Source organism: Achroia grisella, unplaced genomic scaffold (genome assembly GCF_030625045.1).
Source record: "Achroia grisella isolate CSIRO2021 unplaced genomic scaffold, CSIRO_AGI_Agris_v1 utg869, whole genome shotgun sequence".
Lineage (NCBI taxonomy): Eukaryota > Metazoa > Arthropoda > Insecta > Lepidoptera > Pyralidae > Achroia > Achroia grisella.
Window position 1 is genome coordinate 390,040 of NW_026713049.1, and position 25,267 is coordinate 415,306.

General features: G+C 31.4%; 3 protein-coding genes across 4 annotated transcripts; 2 read left to right on the plus strand and 1 right to left on the minus strand.

Annotated features, from left to right (window-relative positions):
- The first annotated feature begins 5,247 nt into the window (after positions 1 to 5,247).
- LOC131852850 (leukotriene A-4 hydrolase-like) lies at positions 5,248 to 16,811 on the plus strand. Of its 2 annotated transcripts, none has more exons than XM_059203588.1 (12): positions 5,248 to 5,453; positions 6,157 to 6,215; positions 6,684 to 6,796; positions 10,565 to 10,707; positions 11,785 to 11,896; positions 12,349 to 12,569; positions 12,970 to 13,168; positions 13,596 to 13,817; positions 14,484 to 14,631; positions 15,066 to 15,237; positions 15,507 to 15,728; positions 16,274 to 16,811. In XM_059203588.1, the coding sequence occupies exons 1-12, from the start codon at positions 5,275 to 5,277 to the stop codon at positions 16,497 to 16,499; spliced, it is 2,016 nt and encodes a 671-aa protein (XP_059059571.1). In that variant the 5' UTR covers positions 5,248 to 5,274; the 3' UTR covers positions 16,500 to 16,811. The 2 variants fall into 2 exon arrangements, with proteins under 2 accessions (XP_059059571.1, XP_059059570.1); XM_059203587.1 differs by lacking the exon at positions 14,484 to 14,631 and adding an exon at positions 14,307 to 14,454 and having other exon boundaries at positions 5,249 to 5,453.
- Positions 16,812 to 19,170: 2,359 nt separating this feature from the next.
- On the plus strand, positions 19,171 to 22,060 carry LOC131852935 (large ribosomal subunit protein uL13m). Its single transcript, XM_059203688.1, has 3 exons — positions 19,171 to 19,347; positions 19,444 to 19,722; positions 21,580 to 22,060. Exons 1-3 carry the CDS (start codon positions 19,324 to 19,326, stop codon positions 21,811 to 21,813), a joined length of 537 nt encoding a protein of 178 aa, XP_059059671.1. The 5' UTR covers positions 19,171 to 19,323; the 3' UTR covers positions 21,814 to 22,060.
- Positions 22,061 to 22,220: 160 nt separating this feature from the next.
- Positions 22,221 to 24,002, minus strand: LOC131852932 (resuscitation-promoting factor RpfA-like). Its single transcript, XM_059203684.1, has 2 exons — positions 23,978 to 24,002; positions 22,221 to 23,370 (listed from the first exon to the last, which is right to left on the minus strand). The coding sequence occupies exon 2, from the start codon at positions 23,364 to 23,366 to the stop codon at positions 22,302 to 22,304; it is 1,065 nt and encodes a 354-aa protein (XP_059059667.1). The 5' UTR covers positions 23,367 to 23,370; positions 23,978 to 24,002; the 3' UTR covers positions 22,221 to 22,301.
- Positions 24,003 to 25,267: the final 1,265 nt, after the last annotated feature.

Sequence of the window (25,267 nt, forward strand, 5' to 3'; positions counted from 1 at the left end):
GTAATGATCCTGAAATAATAACAGATGCTGATATGGGGGAACCTACAACTAACTGAGAAAGCTGTGCAGGATATAAAATATTTTTAAGCACAATACTATTACTGGAAGATAATTCCTTTATACAAAATCTTTCTGCCAGTTGCAAACGTCTTAGAGACAATGGAGGTATACAATTTTCAACTTCCATACTATTTATAGGCGTGGAACGCATAGCTCCACTAATGATTCTCAACCCTATATTTTGTATAACATCTAATTTCCTCAACAACATGGTACTAGCAGTCATATAGGCTAAACTACTATAATCAAAATGACTTCTGACTATGCTTTTATACAGTATATTGAGTGTTTTGGGATCAGAGCCCCAGTAAGTTCCTGCTAAACATCTCAAAATATTTATGCTCCTCATTGCATTTTGACAAATGTAATCTATATGTTTATCAAATTTTAATTTATTGTCCAAAACTATACCTAAAAATTTGTGTTGATGGACAATGGGTATTATTTTGTTATTATACATAATTTTAAGATTAGTTTGTGTGAATGTATCTCTACTAAATACTAACACAGAGCTTTTTTCTGAACTGATTTCTAGTTTTAGAATATTTGAATAATACTTTTGTAATTGATTTAGTGCAGTATTTATATTATTTATAGCCAAAGGCAAACTTTGACTCTCAGTGTATAAAAGCAAATCATCTGCAAACTGTAGTATGTTAACTTTTGTAGTATCCACATAATTGAGGATTTCAGATGTATACAAGCCATACAATAGAGGGGACAGGGTTGCTCCCTGCATTGTTCCCCTGTTAACATATTTAGGTCCATGTAGGATATTATTATACTTAACATAAACAGTTCTGTTTTTTAAAAAATTAAAAATCCAGTTTAATATTTTGCAGGGGAAATTTAAATTATGTAGCACATGAATTAAGGATTCTATATTTACATTATCGAAAGCACCTTTAACATCTAAAAATACACACACAACATTGGAATGACTTAATTTTGCTTTTTTTAATAGGGATATAAGAGTTACAAAGCTTTCAGAACAACTTTTGCCTTTTCTGAATCCAAACTGAATATCTGGCAACTTATTCTGTGTTTCAGTAAAGTAGTCCAAACGTAATTTTAACATGTTTTCAAATAGTTTGCCTAGACACGATGACAAGGAAATGGGCCTATATGATGATGCACAGTTAATATCCTTATTTGGTTTCAAAATTGGAATAACACACTGGGTTTTCCAGGATTCCGGTATTATTAAATTCTCCCAAAGTTTATTGTATATATCTAATAGTATTTTAATTGCATTTGGATGTAGCTGTTTTATTAATTTATATGTAATATTGTCCAAACCTGGTGTTGTATCTTTCCTACTCTTAAGCGAAATATGAAGCTCGGCCAGTGTAAAGGGTCTGTTGAGAAAGGAGTCACTGTCATTTTTATCAGATTGATTCAATATATCAACTAAATTTGCATCATTGCATTGTGATGGAGCTGTCAACATATCTAAGAAACTTTGTACCCAGTCATCATTAAAATTTTTGTTGGAAGATGTACCTATCCTTTTAAACTTTTTAATGGAACTCCATATTTTTGAAATAGGTGTCATTCTATTGAAGCTACTACACAACTCTTGCCAGGAATCTATGCGTTGTTCCTTTAGAATTCTTTTTTTTTAGCATCAACTTTTTTATAATTTATGAAGTTAACAATTGTTGGGGTAACTCTATATTGTAAAAGGGCTCTCTTAGACTGTTGAACAGCATCATCACATGTTTTGTTCCACCAAGGCACTGGTTTTCTTAAAGTGTGTATAGTTTGTTTAAACTTTGATTTTGGTACTGTCTTGTCTCTGATGTCATATAAAATATTAACAAAATTATTATAAAATTGTAATGGTGTGTCATTATTTACATTATTATGTACATTTAAGTGGGAAAAAATACTTTCTGATAAAGAAAAATATTTCGACCAGTCTGCTTTATTATATAAAAATTTTTCTTCTACAGGTCGGACCTCATACACTGATGGCCTCACATTTACACTTACCTGAGTTGGATAGTGATAGCTGCCCATCGGGTCATCATGGACTTTCCACTCACAGAGAGGAGCTATTCGGGGACTAACTAATGTTATATCTATTGCTGATGCCTGCCTGTTTGGTGATTGAATGGTGGTTGGACTACCATCATTTAACACACATAAGTCAAGTTCATCTATGAGATTGTATATGTTATTACCTCTACTATTGTTTGTATGACAACCAAACAAAATATGATGTGCATTAAAATCACCCATAATGAGACATGGCTTAGGAGCACTAAGTAGAACTTTTTTCAGTTTGTTGGTATCAAATCTTCCATTAGGAGGACAATACACACATAGTATGTTTAATTTGCCTATGGATGTTTCTATTGCAATACATATATTCTGAACTGATTCATAAAAAGTAGTAGTTATGATATTATATTTAAAATTTTCTTTTATTAAAATACCCACTCCATTGTGTGTATTTACTGAGTTTTTGAATATGAAATTATAGGATGTAAATTTAGGAATTTTACTGTTACTTTTAAGCCATGTCTCATTAATGAGACAGATATCAATATTTTGTTCATTCATGTATTTTTGCAACAGAGCTTTTTTACTCTGTAAGCTTTGTATATTAAACTGGGCTATATTTAAGTATGTATTCATTAAATTAAATTTGACAACAATATTTCTTTTATTGTCTTATTAGTTATTGACATTTTCTCTTTGTTGTTACCGAGAGCAACAAGAGATTTAACTAATGCATTAATTATAATTTCATTATTTACAATTTGATCTGCATTGAATGCAGTATTATTATTATTTACATTTTGTTTAAATTGTGAATTATATACATTTAAAGATTTCTCTAAAGTGGGATATACTTTTGGGGTTGTACTACTTGAGGGCATACTCACAACAGCGGCATAGGAGTGATTGACATATTTACTTCTTTTTTCTTCAATTTTCTTCTTTTTAATGGGACAATCTCTCGAAATTGCTAAGTGGTTACCACTACAATTGATACAAACGATTTCTTCTACATCACATTCTTTGTATGAGTGTTGACCAGCACATGATGAGCACATCTGTGAGCTACGGCATACTTTAGCTGAATGGTTAAACTTCAGACATTTGTAACATTGGACTAATGGTGGAATATAAGTGTGTACAGGATATCTAAATAATTGTATGTAGGCATATTGTGGTAAAGTGGTAGCTGCAAATGTGACGGCTACAGTGCCCAATGGAGATAGTTTTCCCTCTACTTTTTTCATAAAACGTTTGATGGATATCACTTCGGTATCACAACTAATACTTTTATAAATATCTTCGTTGGACATGTCTGTCGGTACGTATCTTATGATACCAGTTTTTTCTGTGATATATGCTGGTACAAAAGCCTTGAATTTATACTTGTTTAAAAAATTGTCCATTTTTAAAAAATTATTGGCTGGTGCGGGCTTTCGAAAGGTCACACCTATTTTATAGGCGTTTACTCTGTGTACACCTGCAATGCCTTTCACATTTTCGGTGAATAACTTTGTTAAAGTAATGGGGTTTTTATTCCCTACTTTTTCATTTTCTGTAGATTCTACATAGACAACACAATCTACACTATGATTTTCAGGAAACTGTCTTTTGTAATTGGGTTTTGTATACATTTTATAGTCCTCGGATATAATTAAATGATTCGGCGACATCTTCCGTTTTTTGCCGCGTTGACTTTTTCCACGGTCGACGGGGTTTCCCCCGTCGCTACTATCACTCATTTTCTTTGCTTGATTTATTATTTAGGTATTTACAATAAGATATACAATATTTACAATAAAATTACAATTAAAATAAAAAAATCAAAAAGGAGAAAATTTAAAACACCCGCTCAATTTGACTTCCCGCCAAAAAGTATCAGTTACGATGGGGCAAGAAGAATAACAAGCTTGTCATTCGAGACCGAATCATCTTTCTTGTATATATATTCATTGTAAATATTTCGTTATTATACATATATATGTAAATAGGCATCACTGGACTCATCATTTCACCTCCTCCTTTCCTGATGCTGCTTCTACATTACATAACATATATAATAGCGGCCCCATCTTAGCCGCTAAAAACTTTTACTATGAAACCAACACCGAAATCTCATAATATCTACATAACCAAAATGTATGATTTCGATGTTAGCCCTGTATAACTAATAGGGTCGGTATAATAACCAGAATCGTCACACTTAAGATCATGGCCATCGCGTAGCGGCTCCAAAGCTGGATACAACTGGGATAAAAACGCTTGGATGATGATGCTGATTAGAGCCGGGATAATCTTTAGAACTAATTAAACGGGTTATTCCCAAAGTCACCAAGTCCCTCTCTCATCCATCTCTTACGTAGATTTGATTACTTTATCAATTTAACTTTTTCTCATTATTTTCAACTGACCGTACCGACCGGACCGTTGCGTCGCATCGATAGAAAAAGTGCTTTAGGATTTGTTTGAATACAAAGTACCTACTACTTTGTATTCAAACAAATCCTAAAGCACTTTTTCTACAATAATGAGCACAGAAATGTGATTTCTAAATTTACTTCAATATTTATTATATACTTGTTAGGTGACGCAAGGGGAACTGCACTGATCAGCTTCAAAAAATTTTTTAATTTAATTATAAATAATTCAGAATTATATAATAATTATATAATAATTCAAACATAGAATGGACAACATTCATTTTGTTTCAAGTACTGTAATAAGAAAATCGTTTCGAGATTAAAGTGTCTTGAAGTCATATATATTTATTTTCAGAATTTTTAAATCAATGTTTCATTAAATTGGTGTCCATTAAATGTATTTTTTAGTGAAAAATAATTTCAATTTTGTAAAAGTTACACAAATTTTATCAAAGATCGCAACTGACTAGAACTATATATCTATCTATCCAAATGCATGGATAGCATTGCGAATATTATTGACTAAAACAGATGCTAGTGCAGAGAGAAGTTGATCTAAACTTAAGTTGATAAAGACCAATCTAGACTCAACAATATCCATCTAGGTTAACAAATTTAGCCACTTTATCAATCGAAAGCGAAATTGCAGAAATTGACTTTTATATGTATATTGTCATTCTTTAGAACTGAAAAATAAATGGTGATATTTTTATCTATGTAGACACATATCAAATTTTCATAACCCTATAATGAAACGCCCAGTTCTCTAAAACGAAAAAAAAAAAAAATGACATTTGCTTCCAAAGTTGTTTCGCGAGTAATTCGTAATAATTTAAATTTCTTTGCGAAGAAGTACCAAAGGCTGACTGTATTTCCAGTAATTAAATCTCGTTATCATTGTTATTCATCTACGTTAAAAAAAAATCTTCACGGATCTCCATTCAAATTTCATAATTTGCTTCACAGGTAAGGTTGTGTTTCCGATTATTATAAATTGTATATAATAAAATTCTAAAATTGTTAAACATCGTATATGGTTTACATACCGGTATTGCATTGAGCCAAATATAAATGTATACAAATGTTAGTAATTATATACAAATCTTATTTCATGTTAATAAGACGAATCAAGCATAAGTGTCGAGTCATTTCATCATTGTCGGAATCTAACAAATAGATTACGATTTGTTTGTCTTTCAAGCATTCTAAGTATTTATATCGTGTTGAATTCTTGTCAGAAATATTTATTATACACATTCAATTAAAATCTGTACTTACCTCTTACGTTTTCAACATACAACCCGGTAAACTAAGTAGTTCATATCTAATGTAATTATTTAAAAATAGAATAATCACATCTAAAATGAAGCATATTATAATCATATTTGTCAAATAGGAACAATGATTACTGATTATTACTTGTTTAATGTTATTATCTATTGCCCTAACCTCTACTGAAATATATCTTAACCCCTCTACACCTCTGCCTTTCTAATCTATTGAATATACTGGACACTGGGTAGTCTCTCAATCTAGTAGATCAATTGACAGTGAAGTGATTGTGTGTTAGGTCAATCATAATTCATCAAGACTGTTTTGCATTGTATGTAGTCACAATGAACTGCGGCTATGAACTATTATTATTTATGTCATTTTTGTTATATTTTAGCCAGGTCAAAGCTATGGGTGCCTTAAGTTCACTGGATCCATCTTCATTTTCACAACCTGGTAAGTTTAAAAAATTATCAGTCTCTACCTGATTTTATTTAGTGTTTTAAAAATCTTATCATATATCATTCAAATAACAATATTTTCAAATTACTATTGACTAAGGGATTTGCATAACATATAATATTATGTAAATAAGAATAGAATAGAAAGTTTCCAAAGAATAATAGAATAATAAAAAAAAAATATTAAATATAATTAGTATTAAATTAAACCTTGGAAGGAATTAAATTAATATTTATGTACAGTTCTCAGGCATATATGTATGTAAATAAAAATAGTAACATAAATATACATTATAAATTATATTTTTATATGAACTATATATACAAATCATAATTTAGTTTAATCAGAAAAAGAAACTAACATCAATAGAGAAAATAGTAATTTTCTTGTTATGAAATGATTGTGTAAGTGTATTAGTAGATTTTAGAGAGGTTTCATTAGATCTTTAATATATTATTTCAGACTTAGCTGTAATTAAACATGTGTCTTTAATATTAAATGTTGACTTTGAAAAAAAAGTGTTGGATGGATCGGCTGTTGTTAATTTTGATGTATTACAAGATATTGAAGAATTGGTAAGTAGATAAAACTATAATTTATTTAAATGTACTGTTACTTAACTGATATAAAATATCTGCAATAATATTATATTTTAATATATAAATTATGTACCTATTAATTATATTCCTATGCTATATTTCATACTATTGAAAATGACACTAAGATTTCTACATATCTCTATAGGTACTACATTTTTCCATAGATACAGTCAATCACAATGATGATAACGTGACATATCATTGCTATCAAAATATTTATCATTTTCAAAATTAGAAAATAACATGGTACTCCAATATATGATATATAAAATCTATGGCACTTATGTGCCCAGTTATCTTTCTAAATATGATGTAATATTTAAAATAATATTTGTACAGTAATGTAATTCAGTGATACAAATTTGTAGTTTCGTATCTAATTAAATAAAAGTATCATTTTTATTATAGTTTTATTGTATTTTAGTAGTAGTTTCTAAAATATAACACTTATAGGCTGGTATAGACCATCTACACGGCATAAATAAATGGTAATAATCCATAATTAATTATAGAATAATGAAAATATAGTAGATATATGATACTTATTTATTACACCTACTTTGTATATTGAGATATGATATTTGCATGTAACACTAATCTAATTTCTACATATATATGTTATGTAATAGATATAGTGTTGTATAATTTATAGCATAATTAAATAATGTCACAAAACAAGCTAAACATATCCAAACACCTATTGCAATATTACCACATATTATTTGGCATCTGACACAATATTCAGGCACTTTTATCAGTAAAAGTAATATAAGAATTTTAATTAATTATATTATTTACTTTTCATCTATCCTTATAAGAAATTTTGCTTATAAGTCTGCTTATAAGTCTAGATATCTTTAGTAATTAACAGACTGCCCATAACCAACTTAATAGAAAGTGTCAACTATCACCTATTTAAATTATTAACCTATACACCCGTCTTAACACGAATAATTTTATGGCAAATAACTCTCTCGACGTTTTGACTAGGTTGCACTAGCCGTGGTCACGAGCTGACTGGAGTAACAGCGATGTCAATGTAGATAGATACTTAAAATACCTAAATTCCATACAAGCTAAAACCAAATTTACAATGCAATTGGAGAAAGACAGGTCCTTGGCCTTCCTGGACATCCTAGTTATGGTAAGATCTGATGGCTCGGTACACATACAGTATACCGGAAACCAACACACACAGATAGATACCTACATGCCTCCTCACATCATCACCCGCGACATTTACAATCAGTCGTCACTACTCACACAAACAGAGCGCAAGATCTCTGTGCCCCTGAATATGTGGAACAAGAACTATCCCACGTTCAAGAAGTAGGTACTCAAGAGAAACGGGTACATAATCAGTAGAAGGCAAAATAAGCGCGTAACAAAAGGTAAAAAACCGGATGTGAACAGACTGCCAACGTACATGATTTACTTAAGAGGAATAACGGACGAATTTGGAACAGCACTAAATGAATACTAATACTCTATACTAATAATAATAATAATAATAATAATAATAAATAATAATAATAATAAATACTAATAATAATAATAATAAATACTAATAATAATAATAATAAATACTCCCTCCTTAAGACTGTATATTATCCGCCCCCAAAATTAACGAACAATTTACGTTCACCAAAGGATACCTTACGAAGCTCCAGGTGTCTACAAAATTTACTGTAGTTGTGGTAGCCAAACAAAACGATCAATAGCCGAGAGGGTCAAAGAGCACATCGCAGCGGTTAAAAATCGACAACCACACAAATCAGCGATTGCCGATCATCTACTGAACGCTGGAACAAATCACTGGATTGAACTACATGCGCCTAAGGTCCTCTTTACTGATCGCCACTATTACCCACGAATGGTCCGGGAGGCGATTGAAATTAAAAAACATGCCAATTTCAACAGAGAGGATGGCTTAAAATTATCATCTGCGTGGAATACAGTCATAAATAAATTCAAGCAAAGTTCAGTAATATCAATAGTCAATAAGTGTACGGATACCGTGAATGCTGTGTGTCGCGAACTTTCGTTAAACAATCTAGTGACGGTAGATGAAGAAAACACTGCTGTCACCTATCTACATTGACATCGCTGTTACTCCAGTCAGCTCGTGACCACGGCTAGTGTAACCTAGTCGAAACGTCGATAGAGGTAAATACCTTTATTTGCCATAAAATTATTCGTGTTATGACCAGGTTAATAATTTAAATAATGAATATTAAACACGAAAGTTTAAAAGTAACTATCACCTATTTTTTTATATTTTTCTGTGATATGTTACAGTAACAAATCTTGGCCATTTCATACTATTTGACTTATTTTTATTTATTTCTTAACTAGACAAATAATAAACAGATAGAATAAAAAAATAGATATAGATAGTGAAATTATAAATTCTACCGGTTTTTCCATCTACTGCAATTGACGTAATAGATAAGGAGTAGATGTAGTTATACATGTTATTTGTACAGTTCTTACTTTGATTGCTATGCATACAGTACGAGGGGGCCATATGGGGCATTGTTCGTAGGAAGTATTAGTTAGCCCATTGCTGTCAATTTACTATGTCAGACCGAATCATCGTGGTTAGTTCTGGTGAAGTCGCCACGATTGGCTAAGTAACCTCACTTCACGTTCATATGTCTTTAAGTTAATATAGGCAGCTTCACCATTCCATATTCATTTATCTATACAATAGAAACTCATACAATATGCTTGTGTTTAAATAATAATATTTATTAATTATATAAGAAAAGTTTTATAGGTTTTAAATTATACGTATTATATACATATATACCTATAGGTTAAAAATGTATATATGTATAATAACGTATAATTAGAAACACTATCAACGGTAGGTACTTGACATTATGTAAGATATTTCACCGCAATCATTTTAATTTTGAAATTAAACAATAAATAGGACAACAATATGTTCAACGGTTTATCATTTATTAGAAAACCAATAACAATGAACAATAATGGTCAATTAATTAGAAAGAACAACAAAATAGTATAAAAAACAATATTTTTTAAGTATTAGTAATTAGCATTGTTATTTACGAAATAACTACTGTCTACAGCGTACCAATAGTTATAATTAATGCAACGACGTGGCATCTCATACCGTCCAATTATTATATTTTTTTATAATTAATGCAACGACGTGGCATCTCATACCGTCCAATTATTATAGTTTTTTAATTATTATTCGCTAAAATATGCATATATTTTAGCGAATAATAATCGCGTATCTTCTCTGGGAGCGGTTTTCCTTGGCCGAACTTTTCTAAGAATATTTTCAAGTTTCATGTGTTTTATAATGATCAATTGAATTAAAAACTTTGTTAATAGAACAATTTGAATGCTAAGCTATTCTTCTGTACGCCCACTTATGATCTATATGTAAATTAACAATTATTTGCTTAGTTGATCCGTCACAGCTTTTATTGAATTTTTAATTTTTATTGAATGTGTATATTTTTTACGAACATTTGTACGTTAAAGTTATATTTTCTTTATTCATAAGAAGTGTTTCTATGACCACCACTGTATATATGATATTTACTCTGCCTGTGTTCTGGATAACTCATATGCATCTAAAACCAATATAAATTATTTTTGTAAGATATTCGTACTTTTTATTAAACTTTATGCATGATTTGCAGTTCAAAAAATATACCACACTGCTGTAAGTGTTTAACAACTTTAATAATCCTTTATTTTCAGATATTAGATGTAAGGAACATAACTATAGAGAAGATAGAATTAGAGGATGGTACACCTTTACGGTACAAAGTAGATGATGAAGTGCCTAATTTTGGATCAAAGTTAACAATTACCCTTCCAAAATCGGCCGTTACAGGGGATAAGTATGTAATATTTCGTTATATTATTCTTGGACAATTTACACAGCGCCATCTAATCCAAATATATGATAGATAGGTAAAATCGATATGCTTAACTTCGGCTGGGCAGATATATTTTACCGAAAAACAAAATAGTTTGCGTTGGTGTCTACTTCATTACTTCTATCGCCAAATAGATTGCCTTTTAAGCTTTAAAGGGAAATGGAGTTACAGAGTACAGAGACATGACTCTTTAGTCTTATGAAATGGCAACGCATGAAGAGTATAGTAGTAAGGCAGAGGCTGTGTATTTTACTGTAAAATAATTAGTTTTTGTGATAGACCTCTAAAATAACTTGATACCCGTAGTGCTGTTCATGCATATAAGCGGCGGTTACGTACATTACCAGTATGTGGGCCGTTAGTTCGTTTGTTATTCCAGTTACGTAAAAAATGTATAATAAACGATATTATTTTTGAAAGAAAAGGCGTCAGAGACAATTTTTCCGATGTGGAAGTTGACGAGATATGCAAAGGTATAAAACAAGAAGCCTCTGATGAGAGGATGGGATGTGTCTTTTTGCATTTTACTGGATTTGCTTATGAACCGCTTATGAATAGTAATAACATGGAAACAATTTCGAGGCAATATTTACGAAACGATAGTTCATGTTGCTGCTTTTGTATGAACAGTAAAGCAAGCACAGTATATGATGGTACTAGGTTAGATATCTCGATTAAAAATAACCACTATTTGCGCATTTTATTTTAGTTTTATTCAGCTCTGTTTATTAGTTAGAGTTATTTTAATTAATGATAATCATTTGTCATAATTTTCTATTCGTACTTCATCTTATCACCAATAATACCAATAATATTTTATTGCGACAATCATAGGTGCAATAAAATATTATTGGTAAAAATGTATGTAAAAACAAAATTTATAGTATTCATTATTTTAATTAACTTGATCTAGAAATATTAGTTATCTCTTCTTTTAATATTTCATGTAATTGTAAAATAAGCATAATTATTATTTTGGAAATATTATTCACGCAATTTTAAAGTGACACCTGTACATGATTAGTTAATTTGTTGCAGATTAAAAATAAGAATAAAATATGTAACTGCCCCATCAGCATCGGCTTTACAATGGCTGGAACCAAGTCAGACGTCAGGCAAAAAACATCCCTATCTCTTCAGCCAGTGCCAAGTGAGTGTAAACTTTAATATTATAAATTTTCTTTTCTTTTTCTTAGACATTTACCACAACACCATTTATATTTACCATTATTTACCATAACTAGGACATGTTCTAATAGTAGAATGGTAATATCCAGAAATAAATAAATTTAAATTTGTACATATATATTTAAAAAACAAAACCAACCTTAGTGATGAAAACCTGCAAAATTTGTTTTATAACTTTAACTACTACTACTAACTCTACTTCTTGTCTGAAGGAACAATATAAAAAAATATGTTAATATTAATTTGAAAAGATGTAATACAATTTATATTATGTACTATATTCAGAGTACTGTTTATTTATATATTATATATAGGCGATAGTTACCGCATGAGTTGGGCCGTCAACTTGTTGTTTGTATTACATAAAAAAAATTCTTCACTTTTATTAATTTCTCGCTCATTGTATATTTCTAGCCAATCCATGCCCGTTCAATCCTGCCATGCCAAGACACACCAGCGGTGAAGTTCACATATGACGCGGAAGTGACAGCTCCCGAAGAGTTCACAGTGCTCATGAGCGCGCTCCGAAGTGAGGCCAAGAACAACAAGACCACTTTCCGGCAGCCCGTGCCGATACCCTCATATCTACTGGCTTTGGCTGTTGGCGTGTTGGAGTATAGAACCCTCGGACCAAGGTACAATTAGGTTTTTTATATTACTAATGGCATACGGGCAATTCGGTGTAAGGGTCACCCACGAGTTACGTCACACCTCGACAAATTGTGATATTGTATAACAAGCAAATGGAGGAGTCACAATCTTCTGTAAAAAATTGACTTTAAAAGCTTTATGAAATCCATTGTATGTGGTAGCTCATGCATTTTCATTCTTAACGATTAAGGTGTCTTCCTCGTACCATATAATTTCACTTATATCTCACCCTGGCGGCATAACTGTCACAAAAAAATATATAATTTAAGAAAGTATGTATGTCCACAATTACTATGAGTAAACAAATTCACACAAACACACAAAAATAAATCATATAAATGTAAATTCATTTTCTTTGTTTTTTACTAAGCTGTACATTCACAGATCACTGGTATGGTCAGAAAAAGAAGAAATTGAACGCAGTGCGTGGGAATTTGCGGAAACAGAAAAGTACCTTCAAGCCGCTGAGAAATTGTGCGGCAAATACGAGTGGAGCCAGTACGACTTGCTAGTGTTGCCGCCCTCTTTTCCCTACGGGGGCATGGAGAACCCTTGCCTTACTTTCGTCACGCCTACTTTGTTGGTAAGCTTGAACTATATATTAACAAATTTAGAGAGTATTGTGTTCTGATGGTTTACGTCATTTTATAACCCAAAATTTCGACCCTGGCTACAAAATCAAAGAACTGTCACTCTCTCCCTGCCACATTGGATTACATTAAACCCAGCGTAATGTAAGCATTTCATATCTTCTATTTTACTTTTATATTATTTAGTTATTATTATGCCATCGATCGATCGATTTCAAAGCAAGCTATTTGTTGGCAAAAGTAGCTGTGACGGACTAGAATGGGGTTGGCAATGTCAGACCCGGTTCTATATATACTACAATAACCCAACTGAGATATCAAATGAAATTCTCATTATATGTGTGGCTAAAACATTTTTTTCTTATTTATATTGTGGAAGTAAGTGTGATAATGTGAAATCGCGTGTTCTTTTCTTTTTAGGCCGGTGACAGAAGCCAAGCAGAAGTTATCGTCCACGAGATCATGCACAGTTGGACAGGTAACCTTGTAACCAACAACAACTTCGAACATTTTTGGTTGAATGAAGGGTTCACAGTGTTCCTAGAGAGGAAAGTTGGTGCCTCTCTGATAGCTGATACAGAAACGGCAAAGAGGAGCAGAGACTTCCATAGTCTGCTGGGTCTACAGGAATTAACAGAAACTGTAAGTGGTAACATGTTATTAATATTACTATCACACTTTTTTCTTTGCATGATTTGTAGTGAAGAACAAGTACCCACCCTATATGAAAATATGTCCAGTTTTCCTTTAACCTGCAATATGCTTTAGTATATAATAAGAGTTTTTTATTTTATGTAAAATATATATATATATTTTTATTTGAATAAAGTATGTTTTTATATAATGCACCTGCACTCAAATAGTCTCACAATTTTAAAAAACCGAAGCATAAAAAGTGTTTAAAATTTATTCAAATTTTATTTTTCACCTTTCAGCTATGTTATAAAACAATTTTTCGAAATCACATAGATGACATTATTTGAGCTAAATGTATGATGAATTCTGAGAATACTAGTACAATAAATTTGTTTTTAATATTTTTATAACATTTTTTGAGTGAAAGCGCATTTTTTTATAAATTATACTACTACACTATATTCCGTTCAGTTCCTTATTTTACAATTATTGTAGGTTAAGGAACATCTAGGAGTTACAAATCCCCTAACACGCCTTGTTCCTGATTTACACGGCGTACATCCAGACGACTCATTCTCACGTGTGCCTTATGAGAAAGGCTCGCTTTTCCTGCGGTATCTTGAAGATTTAGTCGGAGGACCCGGTGAGTTATCTATCCTTTTCTAATTCTAGGTGAAAGACGAGTTAGGTATTACTAACCCGTTGACAAGATTGGTGGTGGATCTGAAGGCAGTGCATCCGGATGATGCATTTTCAACAGTGCCATATGAGAAAGGATCTTTATTCTTGAGGTATCTGGAAGATTTAGTTGGAGGACCTGGTAAGATTGGAAATAGAGTTGCTATTAAATTGTAGAGTAATTCAAAATATTGTGTAATATAGGATAACTGTATTTGTCTTAGAAAAAAATAGAAAAATTGAAAAAAAAACCTAAGTGGCCAAATTCATATTGTGAAATTTTCAATACACCACTCACAACACCCTAATTTTATACATTCGTTAATAATTTTAAAGGTCTAGAAAGCCTGAAATATTAAACTCTTTTGTACACTGATATTACATATTAATCTTAAGTTAATAATTTTGAGGATCTAATTTATAAATTATTGTAAAAAAGTTAATATTTTTATTTAAAGACATCCAGTAAAATATATAACATCTATCTATTTATTTACTTAAGGAAACTAAAGGTAACTCCAATTTTATCCAATCTCTGATCTGATGAATCTTGTATTATTTATAACATTGTTACAGAGGTATTTGATGATTTTCTCCGTTCTTATTTAAACAATTTCCAAAAGAAATCACTGAACACTGATCAATTTAAGGCATATTTGCTCAACTACTTCAAGGACAATGAAAATTTGAAGACGGTCGATTGGAATGCTTGGTTATACACCAGTGGCATGCCACCAGTAATACCTAAGTGAGTGTCTTAAACTATGATTGCCTATGAGGTACATTTATCTATTTGTATTCTAGGAGGGGATCTTATTAGTTGATCTGGAAAAAATCGTTAGTTCCTGGTGAAATTGCCATGACCGGCGAACTGATGTGATTTCATAATCAAACACTGGTGGAGTGGTACCTTTCCATTATCAGCCATAAAAAAAACTTTGCAATTATATTTCGGAACCCATAGTATGCGAAAGCGACTGCCATCATCGTCATTCATCTTGGTCTTTTTTATTACAGCTATGACACATCTATGACTAAAGCGGTGAAAACACTTATTTCGGTCATAAATGATGCTAACGCAACGCTTAGCTACAATGACGTAAAAACATTTACTCCGCACCAGATCATCAATTTATTACAGGAGTTGATTGATCAATCCGCACTGACAATTGACAGGCTTCAGACTCTTGGGGAAGAGTACAGAGTCAAAAACAGCAAGAATTCAGAAATCATATACAGGTAGGATGGCAATACAGGTGTAGTGGATTTAGTAATTGAAAAGGGAACCACTGATATAACTAGAGAACTAGTGATATAATGTGCAACTGGAAAACGGGAACGCGCGGGGGAATGGGTGACTGTTGAGTCATTCCAATTCGATAAGCAGATGCGACGTCACGTGGTCAATTATTTTATACATTTTACTTATTCGTATATAAACTAAATTTATTATTCTTTTCAATATAAAATGCATTGTAGAGCATCTAACATTATTGGGAAACACTTGACAAAAGAAAACATCACAAACAATAGTTGATGTTATTTGACTAAACTTGGCATAGAGATAAATTTACTGTATACTCAATTTGCAACTAACTTACTAATTTGATTTGTTAGTTTCCATGATCGTAGTCAGTCAGAAATATAAATTGACATAGAATTTCTTTTTGTGTTGGTCAAATTTGAACTCTCGTTTTTTGGTTTAAAACCGCGTAGCAAACTGTTAGGTTACTGTACTCTTATGAATGAAATGGTTTCGTGAAAATAATTAATATTTCTTTCAGATGGTTGAGACTGTGCATCAGGAGTCGCGACCTCTCAAAATTAAATGACGCATTCGAATTTGTAAATCAACAAGGTCGCATGAAGTACGTAAGACCAATCTACAGAGATCTGTATGCCTGGGAGGATGTCAGAGAGCAAGCTATAGAAAACTTCCTGAAAAACGAACCTTACATGATGCATGTATCTGCATATACGCTAAGGAAAGATCTGCACTTGAAAGAATGATATAAGTGTTTAGGAATAGTTAAACTTAATAACTATTATTCATATTGTACATTTTTACGCAATTACACACGTAACGGATTTGGAGTGCCATCTGCATTCGCCCATATTGTCTGCTGAAACTGTAAAGGCCAGTTGCAGTCAACAGTATTAAGTAATCTGAAAAAATACAGGTTTTAACTGTAATGTACAGTTTGGTTGGCAATTCTAGCCTTATATTAACTAATAATAGCTTTTTTAATAATCAATGACTCGATTAATATGCATATGTGAATAATTTTATAAATTGTGGAATAATAAAATTATTTTGACTATTATTGATTGTTTACTTGAAACACCAAACCTGTGAAATGATAGCCGAGCGGCAGTCCTAGTAGCTTGTCTGATGTAGCTAGGTAAAACAAGTAACATAGCACCATTCTATGCATATAGTGATCATAAGAACTAATGGTGTAAATATTTATATTCTTGAGCCCATGAATAAACAGACGCATTAAAGGTTATTTAAAAACTACTGGTCATATATATATATATATATATATATATATATATATATATATATATATATATATATATATATATATATATATATATAAGTTTATAAAATGTATATGGGACCACACGCGACATACCAGCTATAAAATAAAAAATAATTGTCAAAACCAGCTCTCATACCACTGTAAAAAAAAGAGGTTTAAAATATTCGAATTGAGATATTATTTTTAATCAGTTGGAAATGATATACCAAAGCTGGTAAAGTACTTAGCCCCCCTGCTTCGTTTGAGTACAGGAATAATATTACTAAGAAAGAATAGAGTTCATTTTGCACCGTAACGATTTTCAAATAAAGGTATGAATTTGCCACAGACTTCAGTTGGTATAGTTACGCCACTGATTAGAACCTTAAGCTAACGGTTCACGCTGGCTTAGCACCAGCTCACCTTATCATCCATAAGGTGAACATCAGATCAGTGAACCCATTGTGGCAAATTCACAATTTATCACGATGGTTTCCAGGTAGAACCGCGTGGAGGTAAATTATTTATTATATGTACTAACGATTTACGCTGGCGGAGCACCACTGCAGGATTATAAATAAGCATGGAGTCAGGTCAGTTAGCCGATCTTGGCATAGTGCAATTTATTACGATAGTTTCCAGGAGGCACCGCGTGGAGGTCAACCTGACCAGAAAAACAATCTGACTAATGAGGAAGGTAAAGTGGAATAGAGTAGGTAACATGTGGTACTGAAGTTGGTATTTGAAAATATGCAAAAGGGTAAAACAATAGTAACAGTACATTATAATTTGTGATGTATAACCATTTGAGATAAATGAAAATTGTAGGCTTTCTATAGATGTATAGTAACATATCATTAGCCTGTTTGAGCATTACCTATACGCAGTAAGTTTTTTACGTAACTGGAATCACAAAGTACTTACTTTGTACGCAGATAGCCTGAGAAAGGACATAGGCTACTTTTTAATGCGAAAAAAGGGTTGTAAGGGGATTGTATGGAAGATTCTCATTTTTTTAAGTTAGAAGCTTGAAACTTATTTTAAAGCTATTATATTTAAATTAATAATTGATATTATATTAATAATTAAAGCTATTGTGTAAATAGAAATAAATATGACATTTTAAGTTTGTAAAAATTTTACCCTTAAGAGGGTTAAATAAAGTAGGAGATGAAAGTTTTTATGTTAATTCGTCGTTTTTAAAGCTAGAAGCTTGAAACTTATTTTTTAAGCTGATGAAAGTATAAATAAATATGATATTCAAAGTTTACAAAAAAATCACCATTAAGGGGGTAAAATAAAATAGGGAATGAAAGTTTTTATTTTAATTCGACCTTTTTGAAGCTAGAAGTTTGAAACTTATTTTTGAGGCTGTTGATTAAGTATAAATAAATATGACATTCAAAGTTTGTAAAAATTTTACCCTTATGGGGGTAAGATAAAATAGGGGATGAAAGTGTTTTTGTATTTTCGTCATTTTTGAAGATATAATGATGAAACTTTTTTAATTGGCTTTATGGGTTAATTTATTAAATAATAATTTAATAATATTATAAACGTGAAAGAAATTCTGTCTGTCTGTCAGTCTCGCTTACACGCCAAAGCCACTTAATCGATTTAAATAAAATTTGGTACACAATTAGTTTAGACCCTGAGAAAGAACATAGGCTACTTTTGAATGCGAAAATGTGTTGTACGGGGTTGAAAGGGTAGATGCTAGGTTGTTTGGAAGAATCGTCATTTTTAAAGCTAGAAGCTTGAAATTTATTTTTTAGTTTAAATAAATATAAATAAAAAAAACTGTTGTAAGGAGTTGAAAGAGAGATAAAGATTGTATGGAAGTGTCGTCATTATCAAAACTAGATATTTGAAACTTTTTTAGGCTTATGATTGAATTGTATGGAAACTTGTATCCTCATTTTTGAAGCTAAAACGAAAAAACTTTTTATTATTTGGTTTTTATTGTGTTAGGTCATTAAATATTTTTTCATTATTTACGCGGACGAAGACGCGGGTACAGCTAGTTTCTAATAAACAGTAAAAATCTATGATGCGATACCACACCAAATATACTTCCAAATTACTACCTTGCAAATCGAGAGAGAATCATATTGGCAGTAGCTGACAGCTGACAGTGTGTGTAAACCAGGCATTGAAACTGTCAAAATGAACTTTGTTTCGAATATAAAATAACATAACCTCAAAATATTAAAAATAATTTTTACTCCTAAATATTATTTTTTATTTGAAGAAAATATAATTATATTTTTATTTATACATAAAAAAAATATTGTTTATAAAATTTGACAATGGCAGCATTTAAAAGAGTACAGGTATATAAATTGTTTTTGTACTTATTGAAATTTTTAAAATAAGGTGTTATTTAATTACTATTTACAGATTTCTAAATTAATCATTACAATTTCCAGCAATGGGCTACATTTGCGCGTACCTGGCACGTATTTGATTGTAAGTGGCAGGATCCCTACGAGTCTGCTGTAGTGATAAAAAAATATTTAATGGGTTTACATAAACCCATATACCACCCTATGAATGATTGCGGAGATGTGGTAGTGTGTATTAACAGTAGAGATATCGCATTAAGAGGCGATGACTGGCGGAAACGTGCATATTTCCACCATACTGGATATCCAGGTGGTGCAACATGGACACTGGCATGGGAACTGCATAATAAAGACCCTACTATGGTATGTACTTGTAAAAAACTATGTCATATATTTAAAATAATTGTATAATCCACTCATGGTATTGCAATACTGTAGTACTTAGAGACATAGTAGAACCCCAATATTTGTGATAAATAGTTGGGATTTAACTATGTCTAATAATGTGTAAATGTAACATATGAAAGTTCAATACTATAACCATCTTTGTTGAATATAATTTCTTATAGCTATTGTCATTACTAGAGTTGTTCGAGGCACAGTCAAAAATAGTAATTGACAAAGTTTTTTGCTGCATGTTACATCCAAAATTATAACCTTTAGGCTTTATAAGGCATTCTTTGTATTTACCTTTTCTACTGACATGCTTGAAATATCAAAAATGTAGAATGCTGATTGTTATTAATTGTTAAATGTGAATAAACAACAGTGGCTCCAAAGCCTACTAAACTTAATAAAAATCTAAATTTATTTGAATCTTTTATATTAGTTCTATAGCTCTATATATATATATATATATATAGTCTAACACATTGGACACATTTTGAAATATTGAATCAGCAAAATACAGTTACAGATTACTGTATATTATCCGTCACCTATAAATAGCCAATACCTATAAAATACATCTAAATTATAGGTTCCCAATAGAAATTTACACCCCTTATTTTATGCATCATAATATTACTTCTATAATTGATTATTTTATATGTGTGCTTGTATTTAAAGTATAATATAATAACAACAACAGTATTGTTATTTAGTGTCCTCATAACAGATATTAATCCAAATTTCTTTAATAGTATTCAACCAACCTTCTATTGAGATATGATATTATATAAACTCCATGAGATTATATGAATTTTTATTATATGTAGTTTAAATTTATATTTTATTTATATGTAATCCATAAACATAACAGATACGGTTGAAGAAGATGTCTTTCCCCAAGATATTTGTATACCAAAAATAAAATTAGTTAAGACTTGCATTTATAAAATAATTATAGATTAATTACAAATACATAATTAACTATCTTATCAATATGATAACATATGATGGATAGGTATGTGACATAATTAAGTTAATCATTGTGTTGATGGAATTTACCTGAATGTACAGTTATTATAAGTCCATTATTATTTTAAAAGTTTAGTATGTTACATATTATATTATTTTATATAATCTTTAAGTTAGACATTTATTTTTAACCAGTTGTTACCTGCAAATTTGTCAGTTGGTTTAAGATGATGATCTATTATCACATCTAATTTTTAATTAAATCTGTTCTATGAAAAGTTAACAAAGAGACACATACACACTTATACATTTATAATATTACTATGAGTTAAGTAGAGTCCATCTACTGCTGCTAGCAGTTTGTATATTTGATTGACATCAAAGTAGTGTCAATTCTTGATAGTAGGGTAACATACACAAACATCATAAAAAATAAAGGAAATAAATACATCTAAATACTTTTAAATCAAGATAGACTTTGTAGAAAATCACTATACATTTAAATAATTGTAGACTGTTCTAATTAATGAGACTTAGGACTGGCAACATGAGTGATGTCACAGACATAGGTGGCTAAGATGTGATGACTGTGGAGTAGAGTGTGTGTATTATTATAATAATAAATTCATCAGTTCATTTTGTTAATAACAATTACTTAACCTATGTTATTAAAGAAATGTGGGACAACTCTTTAATGTATCACCAACCTCAGAATAGGACAGCATATTTTACAACAGTGTATTGTATAAATGACGTCACATACCCCCAGATGGGTCATAAATTTTTGTACCAATCCATTAGAAAAAAAATTATTTACTTTCCCATTCATGTTTTGAATGCACATTTTAATTATTGTTTCAGATTGTTAAAAAAGCTGTATACAGAGCAATGAAGGGCAATCTACAAAGGCGTCACACTATGGAACGGTTACTAATTTATCCAGGTGAAGATGTACCTTATGATGTTATGCAAAATGTTACAAATCAAATCCGACAATTGCGTTTAGTACCCACAAGACTTGATCGTATACCAGAAGAAGAAGTACAAAAGTTCCCCAAAGTTATGGAATATCCTGAAGATTATGTGTTGAAATAAGATTTTTGTTTTTAAATATGTTTTACTTATATTAGGTTTAGTTAGTTCTTAAATAAATATATAAAACATTTTCATTTTATTTTGAAATAGATCCATAGCTACTAGTGCTCTTCCAGTGGTTGATATTCGACAGTCGATGTTTGTCCTATATGTATAAATTTTGTTAGGGACACATGAATTAAAATTGAAATCTAAAAAAGTGACTATTTTTATTATAAACTATTGAGATTAAATGCTAATTTAATGTAATATGGGATAACACAGTCAAGTTTTGCGATCCCACATTAAATCTTAGCCTTTGTTGATATTATAGCATATAACTATTATGTAATTTTTTTACATAAAATTTATTTGCTCGCAATGTTTGTTAGTAAAACGCTTCTGGTGTAATAAAAAAGCCATTACAATTGGGTATCACATTTATTTACAAACAATTCAACTAACCAAATATATACAAATGATTTTTTGATCTGTTTTTCGTTTTTAAATTATCGCCATGTAGGGTCGGCGTATTGTTTGACAGGTAAAAGTGGGCTCTCAGCTGGTTGCTCCGCAACATTTACAGCATTCGAAATTTCAACTTTGACTCTTTCGAGCAATTGAGACGGGACGAAGTCTCCAATTACATTTTTTGCCTGTTCAGCAACTCTTGCAAATAATGCAGGAACATCAATTGATTCTTTAGCTTCACGCCATGTAGGGTTGGCATATTGCTTACCGGGGTAACGTGGGCTTTCAGCTGGTGTGTCCACAATGTTGACACTGTTTTGGGTTTCCTCATTAATTGCCAGGTCGACTACTTTGACACTTTCTAATTCGGATGGGTTCTCCTGTACATTTACTGCCTCATCAACAAATTTTACAGGGTCTACAGGAGCTTCTACAGGTGAGTCTACAAATTTAACTGCGAACACTTCTTCAGCGGCCTCTGATGGGGAACCTTGGATGTCCTCAATTGAAGGCGAAGGTGCAAGTGGCAGAGTTATTGATGCAGGAACATCACTATTACCCGCGGCGAGGGCAGCGATGCTTTCCATTACTTCACTGGGTATAATGAGAGGCAACAAGTCAATCTTTTCAAAAGCTACTGCTGGTGCAGCTTCCACGGGAGAATCTACAAATTGCACGGGGTGAACTGAAGGTAAAGCTGCGAGAGGCAGGTTTATTGGTGCTGGGACATCATCACTTTCTTCAGCAATATTTTGTACAATTTTTGGTGATGCTACAACCTCCAAGGGAGAATCTACAAATTGCACGGCATGAACTGCAGGTGAAGCTGCTAGAGGCAGGCTTATTGGCGCTGGCACGTCATCACTTTCTACAGCAATATTTTGTACAATTTGTGGTGATGCTGCAACTTCCAAGGGAGAATCTACAAATTTCACGGGATGAACTGCAGGTGAAGCTGCTAGAGGCAGGCTTATTGATTCTGGGACATCAGCACTTTCTACAGCAACATTTTGTACAAATGCTGGTGATGGTGGCTGCAGATGCAACGGTTGGGGAATAGCTGAGGCCACGGCCAAAAGAGCTAGTGTTATTAATAACTTCATATTGCTGGAAATAAATAAAATAAAAAGATAAAATATAAATGTATAAAAATAAACATATATTACCTAAACATTACTTGTTATTATTTTGATTATTTTAATCAACTGAATTTAATAATTAAAAGGTTTATCGCGGGTTATATACAAAATTAGGTTTTATATACAAAAATGAATTAAATAATTAGTATAATTGAGAACTAAAAATAACATTTATTGAATATAAGAGGTAGGTGTCCAACCATTTATTAAGAACATTAACTAAAACAATAGAATCTTTGTTACATTGTGAACAAAGAATAACATGGATACAAATTTTTATGATTTAATTTTCACTTTATCTATTAGGTAAGTAGGTATCTCTATTTATTTGGATAAAATCTACTATTTAGGTCAGCCGCCTGCACTTACATACTCTCGTATTTTGTCGCAATAAAAACTATGTTATAGGAATTTTAGAAATCTTTGTAATTATCAATGTAATAAAGTACTGAAATGTTAACAAATCACTGCACTGGACTGTACTTAGATAATTAGATCGATAACATTTAGTAGGTACCTACGTGAAACGAAAACTAATTTGTTATTTTAATGAAATAGAAAACAATAATAATCACCTGTTTATGAACGAGTAAAACGCAATACACTAATCATATTGATGCTATCGTCAGTATATATATCTATAGATAAAAAATACCTACTCTTATCAATGTGACTAAACCAGATTTCGGTAATAGGGTTCTATCTAAAAATATGTTATTAGGCAGATGCAAGTTTAGGAAGTTATAATTAACATACTTCGTTTGATGGCCATGATGAAAAGGTGAGGATATCACTGCAGTTACAGCTTGGCGTCCTATGCTGACGATCGTCATCTCACCATCATACCTATCTACCTACCTATATATACGCATACAACGTCACTTGCTTCGTTTACGAGCCTAGGAATAATGGATTGAGGGAAATATATAGGATGGAAGTGCATACCAGATTTGTTGATACGGCACAAAAAGAGTTTTCGTCAACAACTACACTAAAACCTTTTATTTATATTTCTGTATAAATTTGCAATCTATTTACTGGCATGAAATTTATCACACTTGTGTAAATTCGGAGGCAGAGCCAAACATGCTATTGAAGAGCTGATTTGATGATGTAGACGAAAGATGGCTTCGCAAAAAAATAGCGACTGAATGGTGATAGAAATTTATCAATGCATATGAAATATAACATATTTCCTAATTCCACTTTTTGACCTTTAAAATTAATTATTATAGTATATTTATAATAGTATTTTGTGTGTGGACTATGACGGAATACTCACCTAAGATAACGGTATCTATACCTACCCGGGCGGTAAATTAGGTCAAGGTGGTTATAAATTTCCCACAATGGCTTAGAGATGAAACCCCGTGGATATTCCACTGTCAGCAAGAAGGTCATTACTACCATGCCCCTCTAAGAGGAGCTCATATTCTCCTCCTACCCTACGGGCTACATACGGAACCCGTCCTTTATGAGTCACATCTATCCACTAATCTCAATACGTAATCCCTTCCACTGTATTTGTCCACGTGTATTTATAATGTACGTTCTGATTTGATTCATTAAGCTCGACTCAGATTGTAATTAATCTGATTTACTTATTTACCTCATAAAATTAAATATATTGGAATCGTTTCAGAATAATCGAGAATGGAATGAATTAGTAACATATTCCGATTTGATTACAGTCTGTAGTCATATCAATATTCTATATATTATTATGATTAGTACAATATAGTGTAGCTATACATGTAAAACTTACTACACATGAAAAAAAACTACATTTAATAATAAAGGTTACCTACCTACATTGCATTTAAAAGTTACATTCGTCTGTGTTTTATTCTTGATGCGGTGCAAGC

What these genes read in the sequence shown, in the direction of transcription:
- LOC131852935 (XM_059203688.1), top strand. Translation starts at nt 19,324, where the DNA reads ATGGCAGCATTTAAAAGAGTACAG. An exon ending in CAGCATTTAAAAGAGTACAG is followed by an intron (nt 19,348 to 19,443) that starts GTATATAAATTG and finishes TACAATTTCCAG; the next exon opens with CAATGGGCTACATTTGCGCG. An exon ending in ATAATAAAGACCCTACTATG is followed by an intron (nt 19,723 to 21,579) that starts GTATGTACTTGT and finishes TTATTGTTTCAG; the next exon opens with ATTGTTAAAAAAGCTGTATA.
- LOC131852850 (XM_059203588.1), top strand. Translation starts at nt 5,275, where the DNA reads ATGACATTTGCTTCCAAAGTTGTTTCGCGAGTAATTCGTAATAATTTA. An exon ending in TCGTCACGCCTACTTTGTTG is followed by an intron (nt 13,169 to 13,595) that starts GTAAGCTTGAAC and finishes TTTTCTTTTTAG; the next exon opens with GCCGGTGACAGAAGCCAAGC. An exon ending in TACAGGAATTAACAGAAACT is followed by an intron (nt 13,818 to 14,483) that starts GTAAGTGGTAAC and finishes TTCTAATTCTAG; the next exon opens with GTGAAAGACGAGTTAGGTAT.
- LOC131852932 (XM_059203684.1), bottom strand. Translation starts at nt 23,366, where the DNA reads ATGAAGTTATTAATAACACTAGCTCTTTTGGCCGTGGCCTCAGCTATT.